An 18,419-nucleotide genomic window follows, 5' to 3' on the forward strand; every position below is an offset into this window, starting at 1 on the left:
CCGGTGGGCGGGTCTATACTGTGCAGTGAAATAAATAATTAAATAATTAAAAAAAACGGCGTGCGGTCCCCCCCAATTTTAAAACCAGCCAGATAAAGCCATACGGCTGAAGGCTGGTATTCTCAGGATGGGGAGCTCCACGTTATGGGGAGCCCCCCAGCCTAACAATATCAGTCAGCAGCCGCCCAGAATTGCCGCATACATTAGATGCGACAGTTCTGGGACTGTACCCGGCTCTTCCCGATTTGCCCTGGTGCGTTGGCAAATCGGGGTAATAAGGAGTTATTGGCAGCCAATAGCTGCCAATAAGTCCTAGATTAATCATGTCAGGCGTCTCCCCGAGATACCTTCCATGATTAATCTGTAAGTGACAGTAAATAAACACACACACACCCGAAAAAATCCTTTATTTATGAGTTTTCATTATTGCTGTCTGCACACAGCGTTTTTTTTAGCTGCGTTTTTGTGGTGTCCACAAACGCAGCATGTCAATTATTTTTGCGTTTTCCACCCATTGAGTTCAATGAGATGTTCAAAAACGCAATGAAAACCGCAAATTGCAAAAATAGCTGCATTTTAGTGCGTTTCTATGACTAAAAACACAGCTATAAACGCAAGGGGGTGGGTGCTATAGTGACATGTACAGGAAGAGGATTCCTTCTGTTGGTAAACACAGAAGCGTGAATCCTCCCGGGACCTCCACCGCTGCTTCCACATTCCGGCCGGCGCCATGTCCGCTCCTATGCGGCACCGTGTCTGGACGGGAGATAGAAGCAGCTGCGAAATCAAACGTGAATAGTAGAAATAAAAAATGTCATACCTGTCTGCAGACTCCCGGTGCCATGTCCACTCCCAGCTCCTCTTCCCGGTACCGCCGCTCCGGCTGTGTGCAGACTTCCGATAGCTGCAGGACCTGGCGGTGATCAGCTGATGTGGTCACCTGATGCAGCACCTGACGCATCAGCTGATCGTAAGTCTCGCGGTGACGCCGGCTTTTTACCGCCCGGCCGGCTTAAACTATCAGCTGATGCCGTCAGGAGACCGCTTCACTGATTACCGCCGGGTCCTGTGTGCCGCCCTGGCAAAACCAGGGTGTCACAGAGGTCTGCATACATCTTTATGGTGCAGAGCTCACTCTCCCTTGGGGAATTACCCACACCAATACACACCAGCCAATCAGGCCCCACTCGCCCCCTCCTCAGGAAAACGGGAGGGGGAGAGAGGAGCTTGGAGCGAGCAGAGTTTGAGTTTCAGCCAGTCTGCAGGAGGAGAGAGGTCTTGAAGGAGCCCCTGTGTTTGGCTAGGAGAAGTGGCAGTGAGGGCCTCAGGAATAGGCCAGCCGCTTCCTGCGTACGGAGCAGACACAGACACCAGGCAGGAGAAAAACACCCGAATTACACACACTGGTGTGGGACCCGTCCTAACAGCAGCCGTGGGCACCAGTTACCAGCAACTTGGTTAATTCTTGGATTCGTGTCAGTTATTGCCTTATACTGTGAGTACTCCTGCACCACCCGGTCCAAGCCGTGGACTGCATCCGTTATACCCCAATCCATCACACCGAGTTCCCGGGACATCAACACCCTACCCGTGGAGGGAAAATCACCACCTTGCTGCCCATTACAATCCCTGGGATCCGGTGACCGGCAGCGGCGGTGCTCCATTACCTCACCGCACACCACGGGTGGCGTCACGTAACATAGACTATCAAATCTCCTCTGTATATAATGCCCCTTTTGTTGTGGTGCCTGGGATCACAGACCGGGTCACGCCACCATGATACCTTCTGAAGCGACCCCTTGGCCCGGATCTGAGTACCCCCTATCCCTGGGCGACACACCTGCAGCGATCGGACAGGAGTCCGCACAGACGTGTGTATTTTTTTTTTTTTTGCACTGATGCTTCAGCTGATTGTATAAATGCTTTCATACAATCAGCTAATGTGTCATGTGATTCACGTCCTTGAACCTGACACATCATCTGATAGCTTTGCCTGCCAGCAAACCGATCAGATGATATTGGATCCGGATTGGACGGCGCGGGACTCTTGACCCAGGATTACTGCGGACTGGGGTTCTTTATTTCAATAAAGATGGAGTCACTAATTGTGTTGTGTTTTATTTCTAATAAAAATATTTTTCTGTGTGTTGTGTTTTTTTTTATCTTTACTAGATATTCTTGGTGGCCATGTCTAATATTGGCGTGACACCATGAATTTCGGGCTTAGGACTAGCTGATAATACACAGCTATCCCTAACCCCATCATTACCCAGCGAGGCACCCGGCATCAGGGCAGCTGAAAGAGTTGAATACAGCGCCAGAAGATGGCGCTTCTATGAAAGCGCCATTTTCTGGGGTGGCTGTGGACTGCAATTCGCAGCGGGGGTGCCCAGAAAGCTTGTACTTGGCTGGACTCAAAAATTGGGCGAAGCCCACGTCATTTTTCTTTGTCGCTCCATTGGGAGACCCAGACAATTGGGTGTATAGCTTCTGCCTCCGGAGGCCACACAAAGTATTACACTTTAAGAAGTGTAACCCCTCCCCTCTGCCTATACACCCTCCCGTGGACCACGGGCTCCTCAGTTTTATGCTTTGTGTGGAAGGAGGCACACATCCACTCATGCATTCTCATAACTTAGTTGTTGGTTGGAAGAAAAGAGGACCCCCACGGGGTCCCCGGCATGCTCCCTTCTCACCCCACTATGTCGGCGGTGTTGTTAAGGTTGAGGTACCCATTGCGGGTACAAAGGCTGGAGCCACATGCCGTTTTCCTTCACCATCCCTTATGCGGCTCTGGGAGAAGTGGGATCCTGAGCGGTCATCCATTTACTGGGACCGTGCTCCATCCGCAGCCCCTGGTGGAACCTGCCGGACAGGAGCCTTTTCAACCCCAGGGACCGGGCCCTGCTACTTAAAGGTACTCTGTGTCCCCATTGGGGACTGTACAGGGAGCGCACCTTCTTCCCAGAAGCCGCGGTAGTCGTAAGACTGAGGAGGCAGGTGGACTTCCGCGCCGACCGGGCCTGCTTGTCGGACACGGCCTCAAATTTAGTCCCCGGCTTCACCGCGGCCTAGTCGCGAAACTCCCGCCCCTGAGCCTGCCTGTCAGGGGTAAGGGCGGGATTACCGACATGATGTCGAATGTGACGGCTGGAGCATCCTGCATGTCTTCCTCCCCCCTCACTGGCCACTGTGGGGACCCCAGATGGTACCCATTGAGGGTACGGAGGCTGGAGCCACAGGCCGTCTCCTTCACCATCCCTTATGCGGCTGGGAGAAGTGGGACCTGAGCGGTCATCCATTTGCTGGGACCGTGCTCCATCCGCAGCCCCTGGTGGAACCTGCCGGACCGGAGCCTCTTCAACCTCAGGGACCGGGCCCTGCTACTTAAAGGTACTCTGTGTCCCCATTGGGGACTGTACAGGGAGCGCACCTTCTTCCCGGAAGCCGCGGTAGTTGTAAAACTGAGGAGGCAGGTGGACTTCCGCACCGACCGGGCCTGCTGGTCGGGCGCGGCCTCAAATTTAGTCCCCGGCTTCACCGCGGCCTAGTCGCGAAAATCCCGCCCCCGGGCCTGCCTGTCAGGGGTAAGGGCGGGATTACCGACATGACGTCGGATGTGAGGGCTGGAACATCCTGCATGTCTTCCTCCCCCCTCACTGACCACTGTGGGGAACCCAGACTCCCGCTCTTTGCTGGCGCCGCCCTCGGCCCCACTCCTCCCCTGAGAGCTCCGGCGGCCATTTTCTGGCATTTTGCCGGTGGGTGCTTCTCAGGGGAGCTCAGGGTAAACACAGCACCCGCTGCTGGTCCCCCTAGGGTGCCGGATACATATGTATATATTATATATATTTCTGTTCGGACAGACTGTATACCCTTTGTTCACATTTACCTTCAGTGGTCACTCTCCTAGGAGACAACAGGCACAGGTTTTTCTAGCGGTCTGTACCTCTTGTGGGGTTATGTTACCCGCGGGATCCACCTACCCTCACTGTGAGCAATGCTCGACTCCTGCCTAGCTTGCTCAGCCGGAGCCTCGGGCACTGGTGGGCCCCTCGGCTCATGTAGACCCCCCTGCTCCCCCTGAGCAGGCTGCAGGGACAGAGTCACCGGTGTTGGCCCTCAGTCATTTTCATATGATCAAATGGTCTTCTAAGCTCCTTGAGGCATTGCAGTCCAGACTGGACCTTTCACAGGCCCTGGCCCTGTTAGCTTGTCTCATCCAGGCCCCGCTTGGTTAGCGCCGCAGCGCGTTCCCAGGTTGAGCCCTAGGTCTCAGGCGGAGGACTCCTGCCCGGACCACAGTCCAAGACCGGCTACGCGGTCTCGCTGGGACTCTTCCCCGACTTCCTCACGCTGCTAGGGATCCCAGCTTGAGGACTCTCAGGAAGACGAGGCGGACGGGGGAGCTCAGGGCTCTGGCCCTGACTTCAACCTTAACCTTGATACTCCTGAGGGGGATGCCTTAGTAAATGATCTTATCTCGTTCATCATCCAGGTGCTGGTTCGCTCTCCTCCGCCTCCTCCTGTAGAGGAGTCTGCTTCTCAGCAGGAGAAACTCCAGTTTCCGTTCCCCAAACGTACACGCAATACGTTTTTTGTTCACTCTAACTTCAGGGATGCTGTCCAGAAACCCGGAGCGGTCCCGGACAAGCGTTGGGTTAAACGTCACACTGACACGTGTTACCCCTTTCCATCTGAAGTCGTTAAGAGTTGGGCTCATTCTCCCAAGATGGATCCTCCAGTCTCCAAATTGGCTGCTAGGTCCGTTGTCTGTTGCAAATGGCTCATCCCTGAAGGATGCCACTGACAGACAGATAGAGCTCTTGGTGAAGTCCATCTATGAGGCCACGGGCACGTCTTTCGCCCCGGCCTTTGCAGCCGTGTGGGCTCTCCAAGCAATCTAGGCTTGTCTGAAGGAGTTTAATGCTGTCACATGGAATTTTGCTCCGCATGTTCCGTCTTGGACTCTCGGGCATCAGCTTTTTCGTCCTGCGCCATGAACGCCGTCCTGGACTCCACTAGCCGCACGGCTGTAGCATATGCTAACTCCGTGGCAGTTCGCAGGGCCATGTGGCTGCGCGAAAGGGAACCAGACTTGACTTAACTGGTTTGCCTTTTTCTGGCGACCATTTATTTGGCGCACGATTGGATGATATTATTAAGGAATCCAAAAAAAAAAAAGGTCTCCTCCTTACCCCAGTCCAAACCTAAGAGACCTCAGCAAAGAAAGATCCAATCGAGGTTTCGGTCCTTTCGTCCCTCCGCCAAGCCACATTCTTCTTTGTCCAACAGGCCGGAGAAAGGCCAGAGGAACTCATATGCGTGGCGGCCCACGTCACGACCCCAATAGGCCGCAGGGGGCACTGCCTCCAAAACGGCCTCCTCATGGCTCTCGGCCTACCCTAGCCGCATCCCCGGTCGGTGGCAGGCTCTCCCGCTTCGGCGGCGCCTGGTGGCCACAAGTTCAAGACCGATGGGTGAGAGACATTCTGTCTCATGGTTGCAGGATAGAGTTCAGTTCTCGTCCTGCGGCTCGTTTCTTCAGAACCTCTGGGCCCCTTCTCAGGTAGCGTGTCAACACGTCGCTCTGGCGACTCTCCAGGGACAAACAGCTTTCTCTGCAGGCGGGGGTGCAATCACTTCTTCGGAGTCAGTCACACCCCTTAAGGCGCCTCATGCACTTCCTGGGGAAGATGGTTGCAGCTATGGAGGCAGTGCCGTTCGCGAACCGAGGCGGCACTCGCAGTCGTCAAGCCTTCCAGGAAGTCCGGCGGATTCTGCAGTGGGTGGAAACCACAGGCTCCACCATCTCCGCAGTTCACATCCCGGGCGTAGAAAACTGGGAAGCAGATTTTTTTCAGTCATCAGGGCATGGACGCGGGGGAATGGTCTCTGCACCCAAAAGTGCTTCGAGAGATCCATCGCCCCTGAGGAACGCAGGACGTCGATCTCTCAAGGTCCCGGCCTTCATGGCACGGTTTCAGGATCACAGACCTCTGGCAGTGGACGCTTTAGTCCAGGATTGGTCGCAGTTTCGACTGCCTTATGTGTTTCCCCCTCTGGCGATGCTGCCCAGGGTACTACGCAGGATCAGGTCCGACTGCGTCGCGCCATTCTCGTCGCTCCAGACTGGCCGAGACGGTCGTGGTATCCGGATCTGTGGCATCTCACGGTGGGTCAACCGTGGGCACTTCCAGACCACCCAGACTTGCTGTCACAAGGCCCGTTTTTTCCTTCTGAATTCTGTGGCCCTCAACTTGACTAGGTGGCCATTGGTCCCTGACTCCTAGAGTCTTCAGGGTTATCTCAGGATGTCATTGCCACCACGAGGCAAGCCAGGAAGCCAACGTCCGCCAAGATCTATTACAGGTCTTGGCAAGTCTTTCTATCCTGGTACGCTGATAACGGCTTTCCTCCATGGCCGTTTGCCTTACCCACATTCCTTTCATTCCTACAATTTGGAATGGACAAGGGTTTGTCCCTCGGCTATCTCTCTAGGGCCAAGTATCCACGCTCTCTGTGTTTTTCTTTCAAAAGCGTCTAGCCAGGCTTCCGCAGGTCCGCACGTTCCTGCAGGGGGTCTGCCACATGGTCCCACCTTACAAACGTCCGTTGGAACCCTGGGATCTTAGCAGAGTCCGGACGGCTCTTCAAAAGCCGCCTTTTGAGCTGCTGCGGGATGTCTCTCTCTCCCGTCTTTCGCAGAAGGTGGCCTTCCTAGTGACAGTCACATCTCTTCAGAGAGTGTCTGAGCTTGCAGCGCTGTCATGCAAGGCTCCATTCCTGGTTTTCCACCAGGATAAGGTGGTTCTTCGTCCTGTCCCGGAATTTCTCTCTAAGGTGGTATCTCCTTTTCATCTAAATCAGGATATCTCCTTACCTTCCTGTTGCCCTAATCCAATTCACCAGTGTGAAAAGGTTTTGCACTCTTTGGATCTAGTGAGAGCACTCCGGTTCTACGTGTCTCGCACGGCGCCCCTGCGCCGTTCAGAAGCGCTTTTTGTCCTTGTCGCTGGCCAGCGTATGGACTCTCAGGCCTCCAAGTCGACCTTGGCTCGATGGATCAAGGAACCGGTTCTCGGGGCCTACCGTTCTTCGGGCCTTCCGCTCCCTTCAGGGCTGAAAGCCCATTCTACTAGAGCCGTGGGTGCGTCCTGGGCATTGCAGCACCAGGCTACGGCTCAGCAGGTGTGTCAGGCAGCTACGTGGTCTAGTCTGCACACTTTCACGAAGCACTATCAAGTGCATACCTATGCTTCGGCAGACGCCAGTCTAGGTAGGCGAGTCCTTCAGGCGGCGGTTGTCCACCTGTAAGAGGGGGCCGTTTTCGGCTCTTCTTATTGAGGTATTCTTTTACCCACCCAGGGACTGCTCTTGGACGTCCCAATTGTCTGGGTCTCCCAATGGAGCGACAAAGAAGAAGGGAATTTTGTTTACTTACCGTAAATTCCTTTTCTTCTAGCTCCTATTGAGAGACCCAGCACCCACCCCTGTGCCCTTTGGGCTGGTTGTTCTTTTGGGTTATGGTCTTCAGTTCTCCGAACATCCTTCGGATTGAATTTACCCTAGACCAATTTATAAGTTTCCTCCTTCCTGCTTTTGCACCAAAACTGAGGAGCCCGTGGTCCACGGGAGGGTGTATAGGCAGAGGGGAGGGGTTACACTTTTTAAAGTGTAATACTTTGTGTGGCCTCCGGAGGCAGAAGCTATACACCCAATTGTCTGGGTCTCCCAATAGGAGCTAGAAGAAAAGGAATTTACGGTAAGTAAACAAAATTCCCTTCTTTTTAAAATTATTTCATTAAATTCATGGAATAATTAAAAAAAATAAAAAGGGCTTCCCTATATTTTTGGTTCCCAGCCAGGTACAAATAGGCAGCTGGGGGTTGGGGGCAGCCCATAGGTGCCTGCTGTACCTGGCTAGCATACAAAAATATGGCGAAGCCCACGTCATTTTTTTGGGGGACAAAAAACTCCTGCATACAGTCCTGGATGGAGGATGCTGAGCCTTGCAGTTCTGCTCCCAGTGCCTCTCCCTCCAGCATACAGTCCTGGATGCAGCATGCTGAGCCTTGTAGTTCTGCAGCTGCTGTCTGCTATCCTGCATACACTAGTGGATGAAGTATGCTGAGACTTGCAGTTCTACTCCCCCTGCCTCTCCCTCCAGCATACAGTCCTGGATGGAGCATGCTGAGCCTTGTAGTTCTGCAGCTGTCTGCTCTCCTGCATACACTTGTGCAGAATGAAGAACATATTGAAGAAGGAAATGACATCAGACCTTTTTTTTTTCAACAATCTTTAATGACATTGTTCACTGATAAAAACCGCATAAAAACGCAGTGAGCAAAAACGCAGCAAAAAAAGGAACCAAAATGCGGTAAAAACGCACAAAAACGCAGCGTCAAAAAAACGCAGTGTGTGAACTTACCCTTATACATAAACTGCATGACATCCAAAATACAATAGGATACAACGAAGGACGGCTGGAGATCGAACAGAAGTGATTCAATATTAATACTAATGATAAAAGCAGATGCACAAACACACTTCATCCACACGCTGCATCTTCTACTGCGTTTTTTGCATGCGTTTCCTTCTCCCTGCAAAGTCTATGAGATTTCTATGTTGCTGTCCGCACGGTGCATCGTTTTTTGGCTGCATTTTTGAAGACGCAGCCAAGCTGCAACATGTCAATATTTTTGTGTTTTGTCCCTGCGTTTCGGAGGACTGGCAGCTCAATTCCCCGCTGACTATTCCGCGCATATATTCTGCGTGTGGTGGGCGAGACACAACAATGGAGCTGGGGGGAGCTGACTACGGGGGATTCACACTCTACATGTCATACACTGGGCGGAGAAGAACAGCCAAGGATGCCGGGAGATGTAGTTTACAGGAAATGCTGCTGCAGAACTGAGGGGAATGGAGGAGACAAATCTCATCACAAAACCAGGAAACCTCCCAGAAAACCTCCCCCGGAGCCCGGAGAAGACGCAGTGACGCCTCTCCGGTATATTTTGTTTTTCTCTCTTCTTCGCTATTCTCTCATCTCTCAGTAGAGGACAGGACTGGGGAATGGTGGCTGCAGTCACTGGGACTGAGGAGGACCTGTCTGGCCATGTGCTCGGCCCCTCTACTGCTCCTCTGGAGACTCTGCTCAGAGTGAAAAGATCCATCACTAAAGGTAATTGTGTAATGTCCAAGTCCCAGTACATCCGGGAGGAGCCGGGAAACCTGGAAGATCTCCCGGAATCCCGAAGGAGCCCGAAACAGAAGATCTCCTGGAATTCCGAAGGAGCCGGCGATCAGCTGTGCACCAACCACACCAGCAGTTCTTTAATGTTTTTGGTTGGTGTCCGAGTCGGACCGGGACCAAAAAACAACCCTGGAACACAAAGCCCATCAGCCCACACACTATGATACCCTCCATCCCCGATCAGTTAATTTTGAGTATACAGGACAGGAGAAGTGGTACTGTGCAGTGTATATATACAGAATAATACAGATACTGAGGATTATACCCAGTATACAGGACAGGAGAAGTGGTACTGTGCAGTGTATATATACAGAATAATACAGATACTGAGGATTACACCCAGTATACAGGACAGGAGAAGTGGTACTGTGCAGTGTATATATACAGAATAATACAGACACTGAGGATTACACCCAGTATACAGGACAGGAGGAGTGGTACTGTGCAGTGTATATATACAGAATAATACAGGTACTGAGGATTACACCCAGTATACAGGACAGGAGAAGTGGTACTGTGCAGTGTATATATACAGAATAATACAGATACTGAGGATTATACCCAGTATACAGGACAGGAGAAGTGATACTGTGCAGTATATATACAGAATAATACAGATACTGAGGATTACACCCAGTATACAGGACAGGAGGAGTGGTACTGTGCAGTGTATATATACAGAATAATACAGGTACTGAGGATTACACCCAGTATACAGGACAGGAGAAGTGGTACTGTGCAGTGTATATATACAGAATAATACAGGTACTGAGGATTACACCCAGTATACAGGACAGGAGAAGTGGTACTGTGCAGTGTATATATACAGAATAATACAGATACTGAGGATTACACCCAGTATACAGGACAGGATAAGTGGTACTGTGCAGTGTGTATATATACAGAATAATACAGATACTGAGGATTATACCCAGTATACAGGACAGGAGAAGTGGTACTGTGCAGTGTATATATACAGAACAATACAGATACTGAGGATTATACCCAGTCAGTATACAGGACAGGAGAAGTGGTACTGTGCAGTGTATATATACAGAATAATACAGGTACTGAGGATTACACCCAGTATACAGGACAGGAGAAGTGGTACTGTGCAGTGTATATATACAGAATAATACAGATACTGAGGATTACACCCAGTATACAGGACAGGAGAAGTGGTACTGTGCAGTGTATATGTATATATATGGAATAATACAGATACTGAGGATTACACCCAGTATACAGGACAGGAGAAGTGGTACTGTGCAGTGTATATATACAGAATAATACAGATACTGAGGATTATACCCAGTATACAGGACAGGAGAAGTGGTACTGTGCAGTGTATATATACAGAATAATACAGATACTGAGGATTATACCCAGTCAGTATACAGGACAGGGTAAGTGGTACTGTACAGTGTATATATACAGAATAATACAGATACTGAGGATTACACCCAGTATACAGGACAGGAGAAGTGGTACTGTGCAGTGTATATATACAGAATAATACAGATACTGAGGATTATACCCAATATACAGGACAGGAGAAGTGGTACTGTGCAGTGTATATATACAAAATAATACAGATACTGAGAATTACACCCAGTATACAGGACAGGAGAAGTGGTACTGTGCAGTGTATATGTATATATACGGAATAATACAGATACTGAGGATTACACCCAGTATACAGGACAGGAGAAGTGGTACTGTGCAGTGTATATATACAGAATAATACAGATACTGAGGATTATACCCAGTATACAGGACAGGGGAAGTGGTACTGTACAGTGTGTGTATATATACAGAATAATACAGATACTGAGGATTACACCCAGTATACAGGACAGGAGAAGTGGTACTGTGCAGTGTATATGTCACGGGCGGAGTAGGGGAGAATAATACAGATACTGAGGATTACACCCAGTATACAGGACAGGAGATGTGGTACTGTGCAGTATATATGTATATATACAGAATAATACAGATACTGAGGATTACACCCAGTATATGTTGCGGGCGGAGGGGCCGCGCTCGCTACGCTCGGGTCCGGCGCTGCTGCTGCTCGGTGGCTCAAGCGGTGGGCTGGACCCGGGGACTCGAGCAGCGCTCCTCGCCCACGAGTGAAAAGGGGGTGGTTTGTTTTGGGAGATAGTTCGTGACACCACTCACGGGTCGTGGTGATAATGGGCACCACCGCTGCTGGTGACGGGGATCCCGGGAGCGATGGTAGGGAGCAGCTAGGATGTTGTCCCCTCCGTGGGTAGGGGTTGGTGATCCCGGGGCCCGGTGGTGTAACGGGGAGGCAGGATGGCTGGGGTGCAGGGTTGCAGGGGCAGTGCGGCGCTGTGCCGGATGGCACTGTGGTACTCATTCAGTCACAGATGCACAGAGTCTCTGGTAAACCAAACGGCTGGATGGACGGGTCCCGCAGCCGGCTGCAGTGTTTGTGCTCTCCCCGGACAGGGTGATGGTGGCTGTCTTTCCCTGCACCTTGTTAGAATGTTCTGACTCCTGTGGTTGCCCACCGGTAGTCCGCTCCCCAGCGTATAGGTACCGGAGGAGCCCGTTTTGCCCGCAGGCACTGGCCCTTGGATCTCTAGCATATGGCGGTGGCTGTGTATCCTCACGGTGTGGACTGTTGCCTTCTGTCGGGTCTTGGTTGTTAGGAAACCCTTGGGGTTCCGGTCACTTTCGGATTTGACCGTTGTCGGCGGCTCCAAGCCTAGTCGGGGTCCGATGGCCCTGCCTTTGTGCTTAGCTTCACTCCGCTCCCCAGTTCGGTACTGGCGGGCCACCGCCCGACCCCGGTCCTACGGTTCCGCAGAGGTTTACTAACTCCTGCAGACGGCCACCACCGTCTGCCGACCTTGCTGACAGTGCCTGGGCTCCTACCCAGACACTAGCAGTTTCTCCACTCCAAACTGAACTCCTCACTCCACTTACACTGAACTCGAAGACTCCACTTGAACTAGACTGACTGCTTTTTCCCGCCTCCAGGCCTGTGAACTCCTCAGTGGGTGGGGCCAACCGCCTGGCTCCGCCCCACCTGGTACGGACATCAGACCCTGGAGGGAGGCAACAAGGGTTTTTATTGACTGGTGTGAACTATCCAGGGGAGGGGGTGTGTGTGGTGTTATGTCTGTGACTACCTGGCTAGTCCAGGGCGTTACATATACAGGACAGGAGAAGTGGTACTGTGCAGTGTATATATACAGAATAATACAGATACTGAGGATTACACCCAGTATACAAGACAGGAGAAGTGGAACTGTGCAGTGTATATATACAGAATAATACAGATACTGAGGATTACACCCAGTATACAGGACAGGAGAAGTGGTACTGTGCAGTGTATATATACAGAATAATAGAGTTACTGAGGATTATACCCAGTATACAGGACAGGAGAAGTGGTACTGTGCAGTGTATATATACAGAATAATACAGATACTGAGGATTACATCGAGTATACAGGACAGGAGAAGTGGCACTGTACAGTGTATATACAGAATAATACAGATACTGAGGATTACACCCAGTATACAGGACAGGAGAAGAGGTACTGTGCAGTGTATATATACAGAATAATACAGATACTGAGGATTACATCGAGTATACAGGACAGGAGAAGTGGTACTGTGCAGTGTATATATACAGAATAATACAGTTACTGAGGATTATACCCAGTATACAGGACAGGAGAAGTAGTACTGTGCAGTGTATATATACAGAATAATACACATACTGAGGATTACACCCAGTATACAGGACAGGAGAAGTGGTACTGTGCAGTGTATATATACAGAATAATACAGATACTGAGGATTACACCCAGTATACAGGACAGGAGAAGTGGTACTGTGCAGTGTATATATACAGAATAATACAGATACTGAGGATTACATCGAGTATACAGGACAGGAGAAGTGGTACTGAGGTTGGTGGATTCTTCATTTGTGCAAATACAAATGTCTAAGTGACCTCAGGAAATCTGGCTAAGGGAAAATTGATGGTTGCAAAGTGTTAATCACAAGGGCAACATCTCTAACAATATCAGTCTATAATAGAATTGCCTCATGCAGTCAGTTTTGATGAACAGTTGAACTTTTCTACTTCTTTGAGAACAAATGAACATTTTTTCTGAAGTATGGTCAATCTGCTATAGGAGTGGAATCTTTTTCTCTGCTCCATGTTGTCCAAATACTTTTCAAAATGAAACTCCTCATTTGATGAGGCTGAAGATATGGAGCAGTAGTACTGAATGACCTAACTCCTCATCTGATCAGGATGAAGATATGGCAGCAGTAGCACTGGATGATACAACTACAACTTCTCAACCGATGAGGCTGAAGATATGGAGCGGTAGCCCAGGAGGATCCTTTTGCTTTTGGCAATCCCGTAGCCCACTACACCTAACCGCTACCTCTGTCAGAGCTTCTATTCTTTAGTAAGCTGGTGATTATCTAGCAATATACGATGACCTGGGTCCACATACACAGCTGCCAGAAGAATTGGTTTTTCTAATAGCAGTGTCTCTCTCTGTTTCATTGAAGCAGCAATGCCATCTGTGATTAAACTTCATCTTTGGGACAGAAAAAAAACAAACAGCAAGTTCTTCCACTCCTTTATGAAAATGCTGGGAGTTAAATCCTCAGCTTGTATTTTTTTAGTTTTTTAGTCTCTGTAAGGCCCGTTTCACACGTCAGTGAAAAACAGTGACATTTTTCACTGGCATGTAAAACACGCACATGTCCCTGCGTGTGCCGAAAATCACGGCACACGTGGGTTGCCTAAGTGCAATCCGGGCTCCGTTCTCCGTGGCCCGTGATTGCACTTAGAGATTCACTCACCTGCGCCCGCTCCCGCTGTCCATGGTGCTGAATCCTCCCGCGACGCAGCATCCGGCCAGCGGTGACCCCTGCAGGAGCTGCTTCCGGGTCGGCTGTGTCGCGCATAATGAATATGCGCGACAGTAATCAGCCGGCACAGAAGGAGCAGGGAGAACGGGCTGCAGAGGACATCGCTGGACGCCGGGTGAGTTAAAATGTTTTTTATTTTAAAAGTACGTTTTTTTCTGGCACGTGTTTCACGGACCACACCACTGCGTGGTCCGTGGAACATCAGTGATGCCAGAAAAAAATGGACATGTCTCCGTGCAGCAATCACGCACACGCGGGTACGCTGCACGGAGACACGTGCAGTGACAAATCACTGACGTGTGAGCAGACCCATTCATTATAATGTGTCTGCGTATGTCAGTGATTCTGGTACGTTTAAAAAAAAGCACAAACGTACCAGAAACACTGACATGTGAAAGGGGCCTAAATGAGTGATGAAGCAATTCCTTCAATTCAACCACCTGTGTCCATTGACCTTCATTTTGTGTTACCAGCTCAAGCAATTGCTCAATCATTAAATAAGTTTTGCCCCACCGAGTGACTTGATCTATAATTGCCCCTTTCACAGCACGGCTCTTCAATTTGGAATCAATTTTAGGGGTTGTGGCAGCAATAACCAATTTCCTTACAATGCAAATCAGAGTTCCAGCCTGTCCCTCTTACAAAATATCTTTTTCCTTATAAGTGCCTTTTCTGTAGAGGAGGAGCTTCACTAATGACTACTTAGATAAAGTGCAGCACAGGTTCATCTCATCCAAAAGCCGAGATTCTTAGATCAGGAATAGAACAGACATTTCATAACTTTCCCAAATTCTTATGAGAAAAATTATTCAGCACATACTGCATTAAACTACTGTACCCAATTTATTATATATTTTAGGAGTCTGAGTTGGTCCATTTTATACCGACTCCAACTCCACCAAAATGGACACTGATTCCGAGTCCACAAGTTCAACTCCACAGCACTGTCATCAACTTTGAATTGAATGGACGTCTTTCAACCATAAAACTATTATTTTAGTTGCCCAAAAAAAGTGTTGGGTTCCCAGAATACAGAAAAAGGAAAAAAAACGTATGGCAACTGAGGATACATAAAGTTCAGTTGGTAATGTATGAGGAGATCCAAGAAAGGACTGTGATACTATGAAAAGAAGATAAGGGAATAGTTGATTGTGTCAGTTGGAGAGGACAGGTGTAGAGCCTTTGTCACAATTTGTCAGGTACTTTACTGAACATGTAAAATATTCTTCCATGAATTCGCACTCAATCCTTCTTGTTCTTCCTCAGGTTCTATTTAGGATACAGAGAAGCTAAAGTTTTCTTGAGAGGACGATGGTCCTTTCCATCGATGACCCTCTGAAGATGGAGCAGGACAGGAGCCACATGGCTGCTCGGATATTAGACCTCACCCTGGAGATAATCTACTGGATCACTGGAGAGGTGAGAGCTTCACATCACTCTGATCTCTAGGAATAAGGAAGGGAAATGAAGGGGAAGGTGAAGGATCTTCAGAATAGATGTAGTGATCGGCGTCTCCCCATACACAGGATCACACAGTAGTGAAGATGTCGTCTGGGGAGTGTGTGACCCCTCGTGTGTCAGGAGGACGGAGCAGGACCCCGAGTGACATCACCGAGCCTCCACCTCATTCACTGATACATGAGCAGAAGATCCTGGAGCTGACCCACAGGATCACTGAGCTGCTGAGCGGAGAGGTGAGCGCTGCCGGGAATGCTGGGACATTATATAATAACACCGGGGGAGGGGTCTGCTAATGACGGCTCATTGTGTGTGTCAGGTTCCTATAAGGTGTCAGGACGTCACCGTCTATTTCTCCATGGAGGAGTGGGAGTATCTAGAAGGACACAAGGATCTGTACAAGGACGTCATGATGGAGAATCTCCAGCCCCTCACATCCCCGGGTAAGAGGAGACCGTCCTGATTATAGAGGAGAGGCCGGGTCTGAGGTCACCTGGACCCCCCATCATCTGATCATCACATGTAGACGATGTATTCAGTCACTGTATATATTTCCTATAGATGGGTCCAGTCCGAGAAATCCACCAGAGAGAAGTCCCAGTCCTCTATATTCCCAGGATCCTCCAGAGGAAAAGCCGAATGTCCCCCTGGATCATCAGGTAGATGGGATGAGATTTCTGGAAATCCTCTATATATTAATCTAGTAAGACTTTTTACTAACCTTCTCCTGGAGCAGCAGTGGAGACGTTATTTCCCTCCAGTTTGGACATGCACTCGGGCATTGAGGATAGATGTAGAGTTCTGCCGTGTAGATATAAATAATCAGCTGCTTCTTTAAAGCTTTTTTGTTGCAAAAACTGGATAACCTAAAACCTGGTTTTAATGAACAGCGCTCTATAGTCCGAGATCATTTCAGGTAGAACAATAAGAGAAACCTTTACATTGATGTATAAATATTTGGTTGAACGTTGATCCTTTTTGATGACCAGCTGAAGGGATCTTTCATTTAGGTAACAGTTTTTTCCTCATCACCTGCTATAATATAAATACTGTTCTTTTTTCTCATGTCTTTTGTGGGATCCTACAGGAGGGTCATGAGGACGCCACAAATGGACGTGAAAAGCCCGTATCCGAGACGGAGAACGGTAAGAACTTTTAGAAATGTATGAAATACAAGTGAATATTAATTGGAACATCTATTAGATGTGATCACAGTCACTAATGGGGTAACTGTCAGTATTGGGGGTTTATAGGGCACTATCAGCTGCGGGTTCAGCAGGATTAGGAGAGGAGCGTCGGTAATGTAGATATTTTTCCATCACTATAGCCACGTGAGGGTTTGTTTTTTTTGTAGGACAAGTTTTATTTTTTAATTAAACCATTCATTCTGCCCCATATTGTACTGGGGAAGAGGAAAAAAAATCCAAGTGCAGTGAAATTGCAAAAAAAAGTGCAATTCTCAGATTGTTTTTGAGGTTTTTTATTTACCTTGTTCACGATTTGGTAAAACTGACCTGACATTGTGATTCCTCAGGTCAGGACGAGTTCATAGACACCAAACATGTATAGTTTTATTTTCTCTAGGTGGTGAGAAAAAAATTTAAAAGTTTGTAAAAAAAAGAATTGCGCTTTTGTCACCATATTCCACAATCCGTAGCGTTCTCATTTTTTGGGATCTGGGGCTCAGTTATGGCTTATTTTTTTGCGTCTTGAGCTGGCGTTTTTAATGATACCATTTTTGCGTAGATATGATGTTTTGATCACCTATTATTGAATTTTAATGCAATGTTGCGGCAACCAAAAAAACGTAATTCTGGTGTTTTGATTTTTTTCTTGCTACGCCTTTTACCAATCAGATTAATTAATTGATTTTATAGTTTGATAGATCCTGCATTTCTAAATACAGCGATACCAACCGTGTATTTTTTATTTATTTTCAATGGGGAAAAAGGGTGGTGATTTCAACGTTTAGGTTTTTTTTTTACATTTTTGCTTGATTTTTACTACTCCCCTTAGAGGACTTTATACCTGCACAGTCCGATCACTTCTGCTGATGAGAGCTCTGCTTCAGCATCAGTAGTCCTCTGATCAGCAAAAATGCTGTTCTGATGTGAATGCTGCGCTTTGCTAACATTCCCAGGAAGTGAATCATGAGGGATCTTCAGCTGACCCCATGATGTCATGATAACTCATTGGCGCTCCGTGATCTCGTCATGGGTGGCCGATGGCAGCAGGGAACAGAACGATCCTTGCTGGAGTAAGTTAGATCATGCTGTCAGAGTTTGACAGCATCAAGGGCCACTGATGGCAACAGGAACGGTTCAATCCGTGAAGGAGTGCATTAGGTCGTGCTATCAGAGTTTGACAGCGCAATCTAAGTGGTTAACAGGTTGGGAGTGGATCTCCAATCCACCCGTGCCTGTTAGCTGCACATGTCTGCTGATCAGATCAACAGACATGTGCAGGGAATAATGCGGGAATTGCCACGCAAGCAAACATTAAAGGGACAGACACGACCTAGGACATATAGGTATGTCCTGGATCATAAAGGGATAAAGCACCATTCCAGCATAGAGAGGTGCTTTAAATCTAAATCATCTAACCCCTGTATTATACTCAACTTCTGGCCGCCCTCATCTTCTATCGCCGTTGCTCTGGTCCATCTCCAACAATTTGTGATCTGCCAGAATGCTCCATTGTTTCATAGCGTGCACTGCAGGTCACAACTCAATACAAATCTATGAGAGCCTCGTTCTGGCCTTGTTCATGCTCTC

The 18,419-nt window shown here is 48.8% G+C and overlaps 1 protein-coding gene across 1 annotated transcript in view; it reads left to right on the plus strand.

Annotated features, from left to right (window-relative positions):
• Positions 1 to 8,884: 8,884 nt before the first annotated feature.
• The window catches only part of LOC142290088 (uncharacterized), a 307,846-nt gene continuing 298,311 nt past the window's right edge, over positions 8,885 to 18,419 (plus strand). The window contains 6 exon segments of the mRNA XM_075334024.1: positions 8,885 to 9,184; positions 15,454 to 15,606; positions 15,714 to 15,881; positions 15,965 to 16,088; positions 16,207 to 16,304; positions 16,733 to 16,790. Of these exon segments, the coding sequence (XP_075190139.1) occupies positions 15,499 to 15,606; positions 15,714 to 15,881; positions 15,965 to 16,088; positions 16,207 to 16,304; positions 16,733 to 16,790 (556 nt within the window). The 5' untranslated portion in view covers positions 8,885 to 9,184; positions 15,454 to 15,498.

This window comes from Anomaloglossus baeobatrachus, chromosome 2, assembly GCF_048569485.1.
Source record: "Anomaloglossus baeobatrachus isolate aAnoBae1 chromosome 2, aAnoBae1.hap1, whole genome shotgun sequence".
Lineage (NCBI taxonomy): Eukaryota > Metazoa > Chordata > Amphibia > Anura > Aromobatidae > Anomaloglossus > Anomaloglossus baeobatrachus.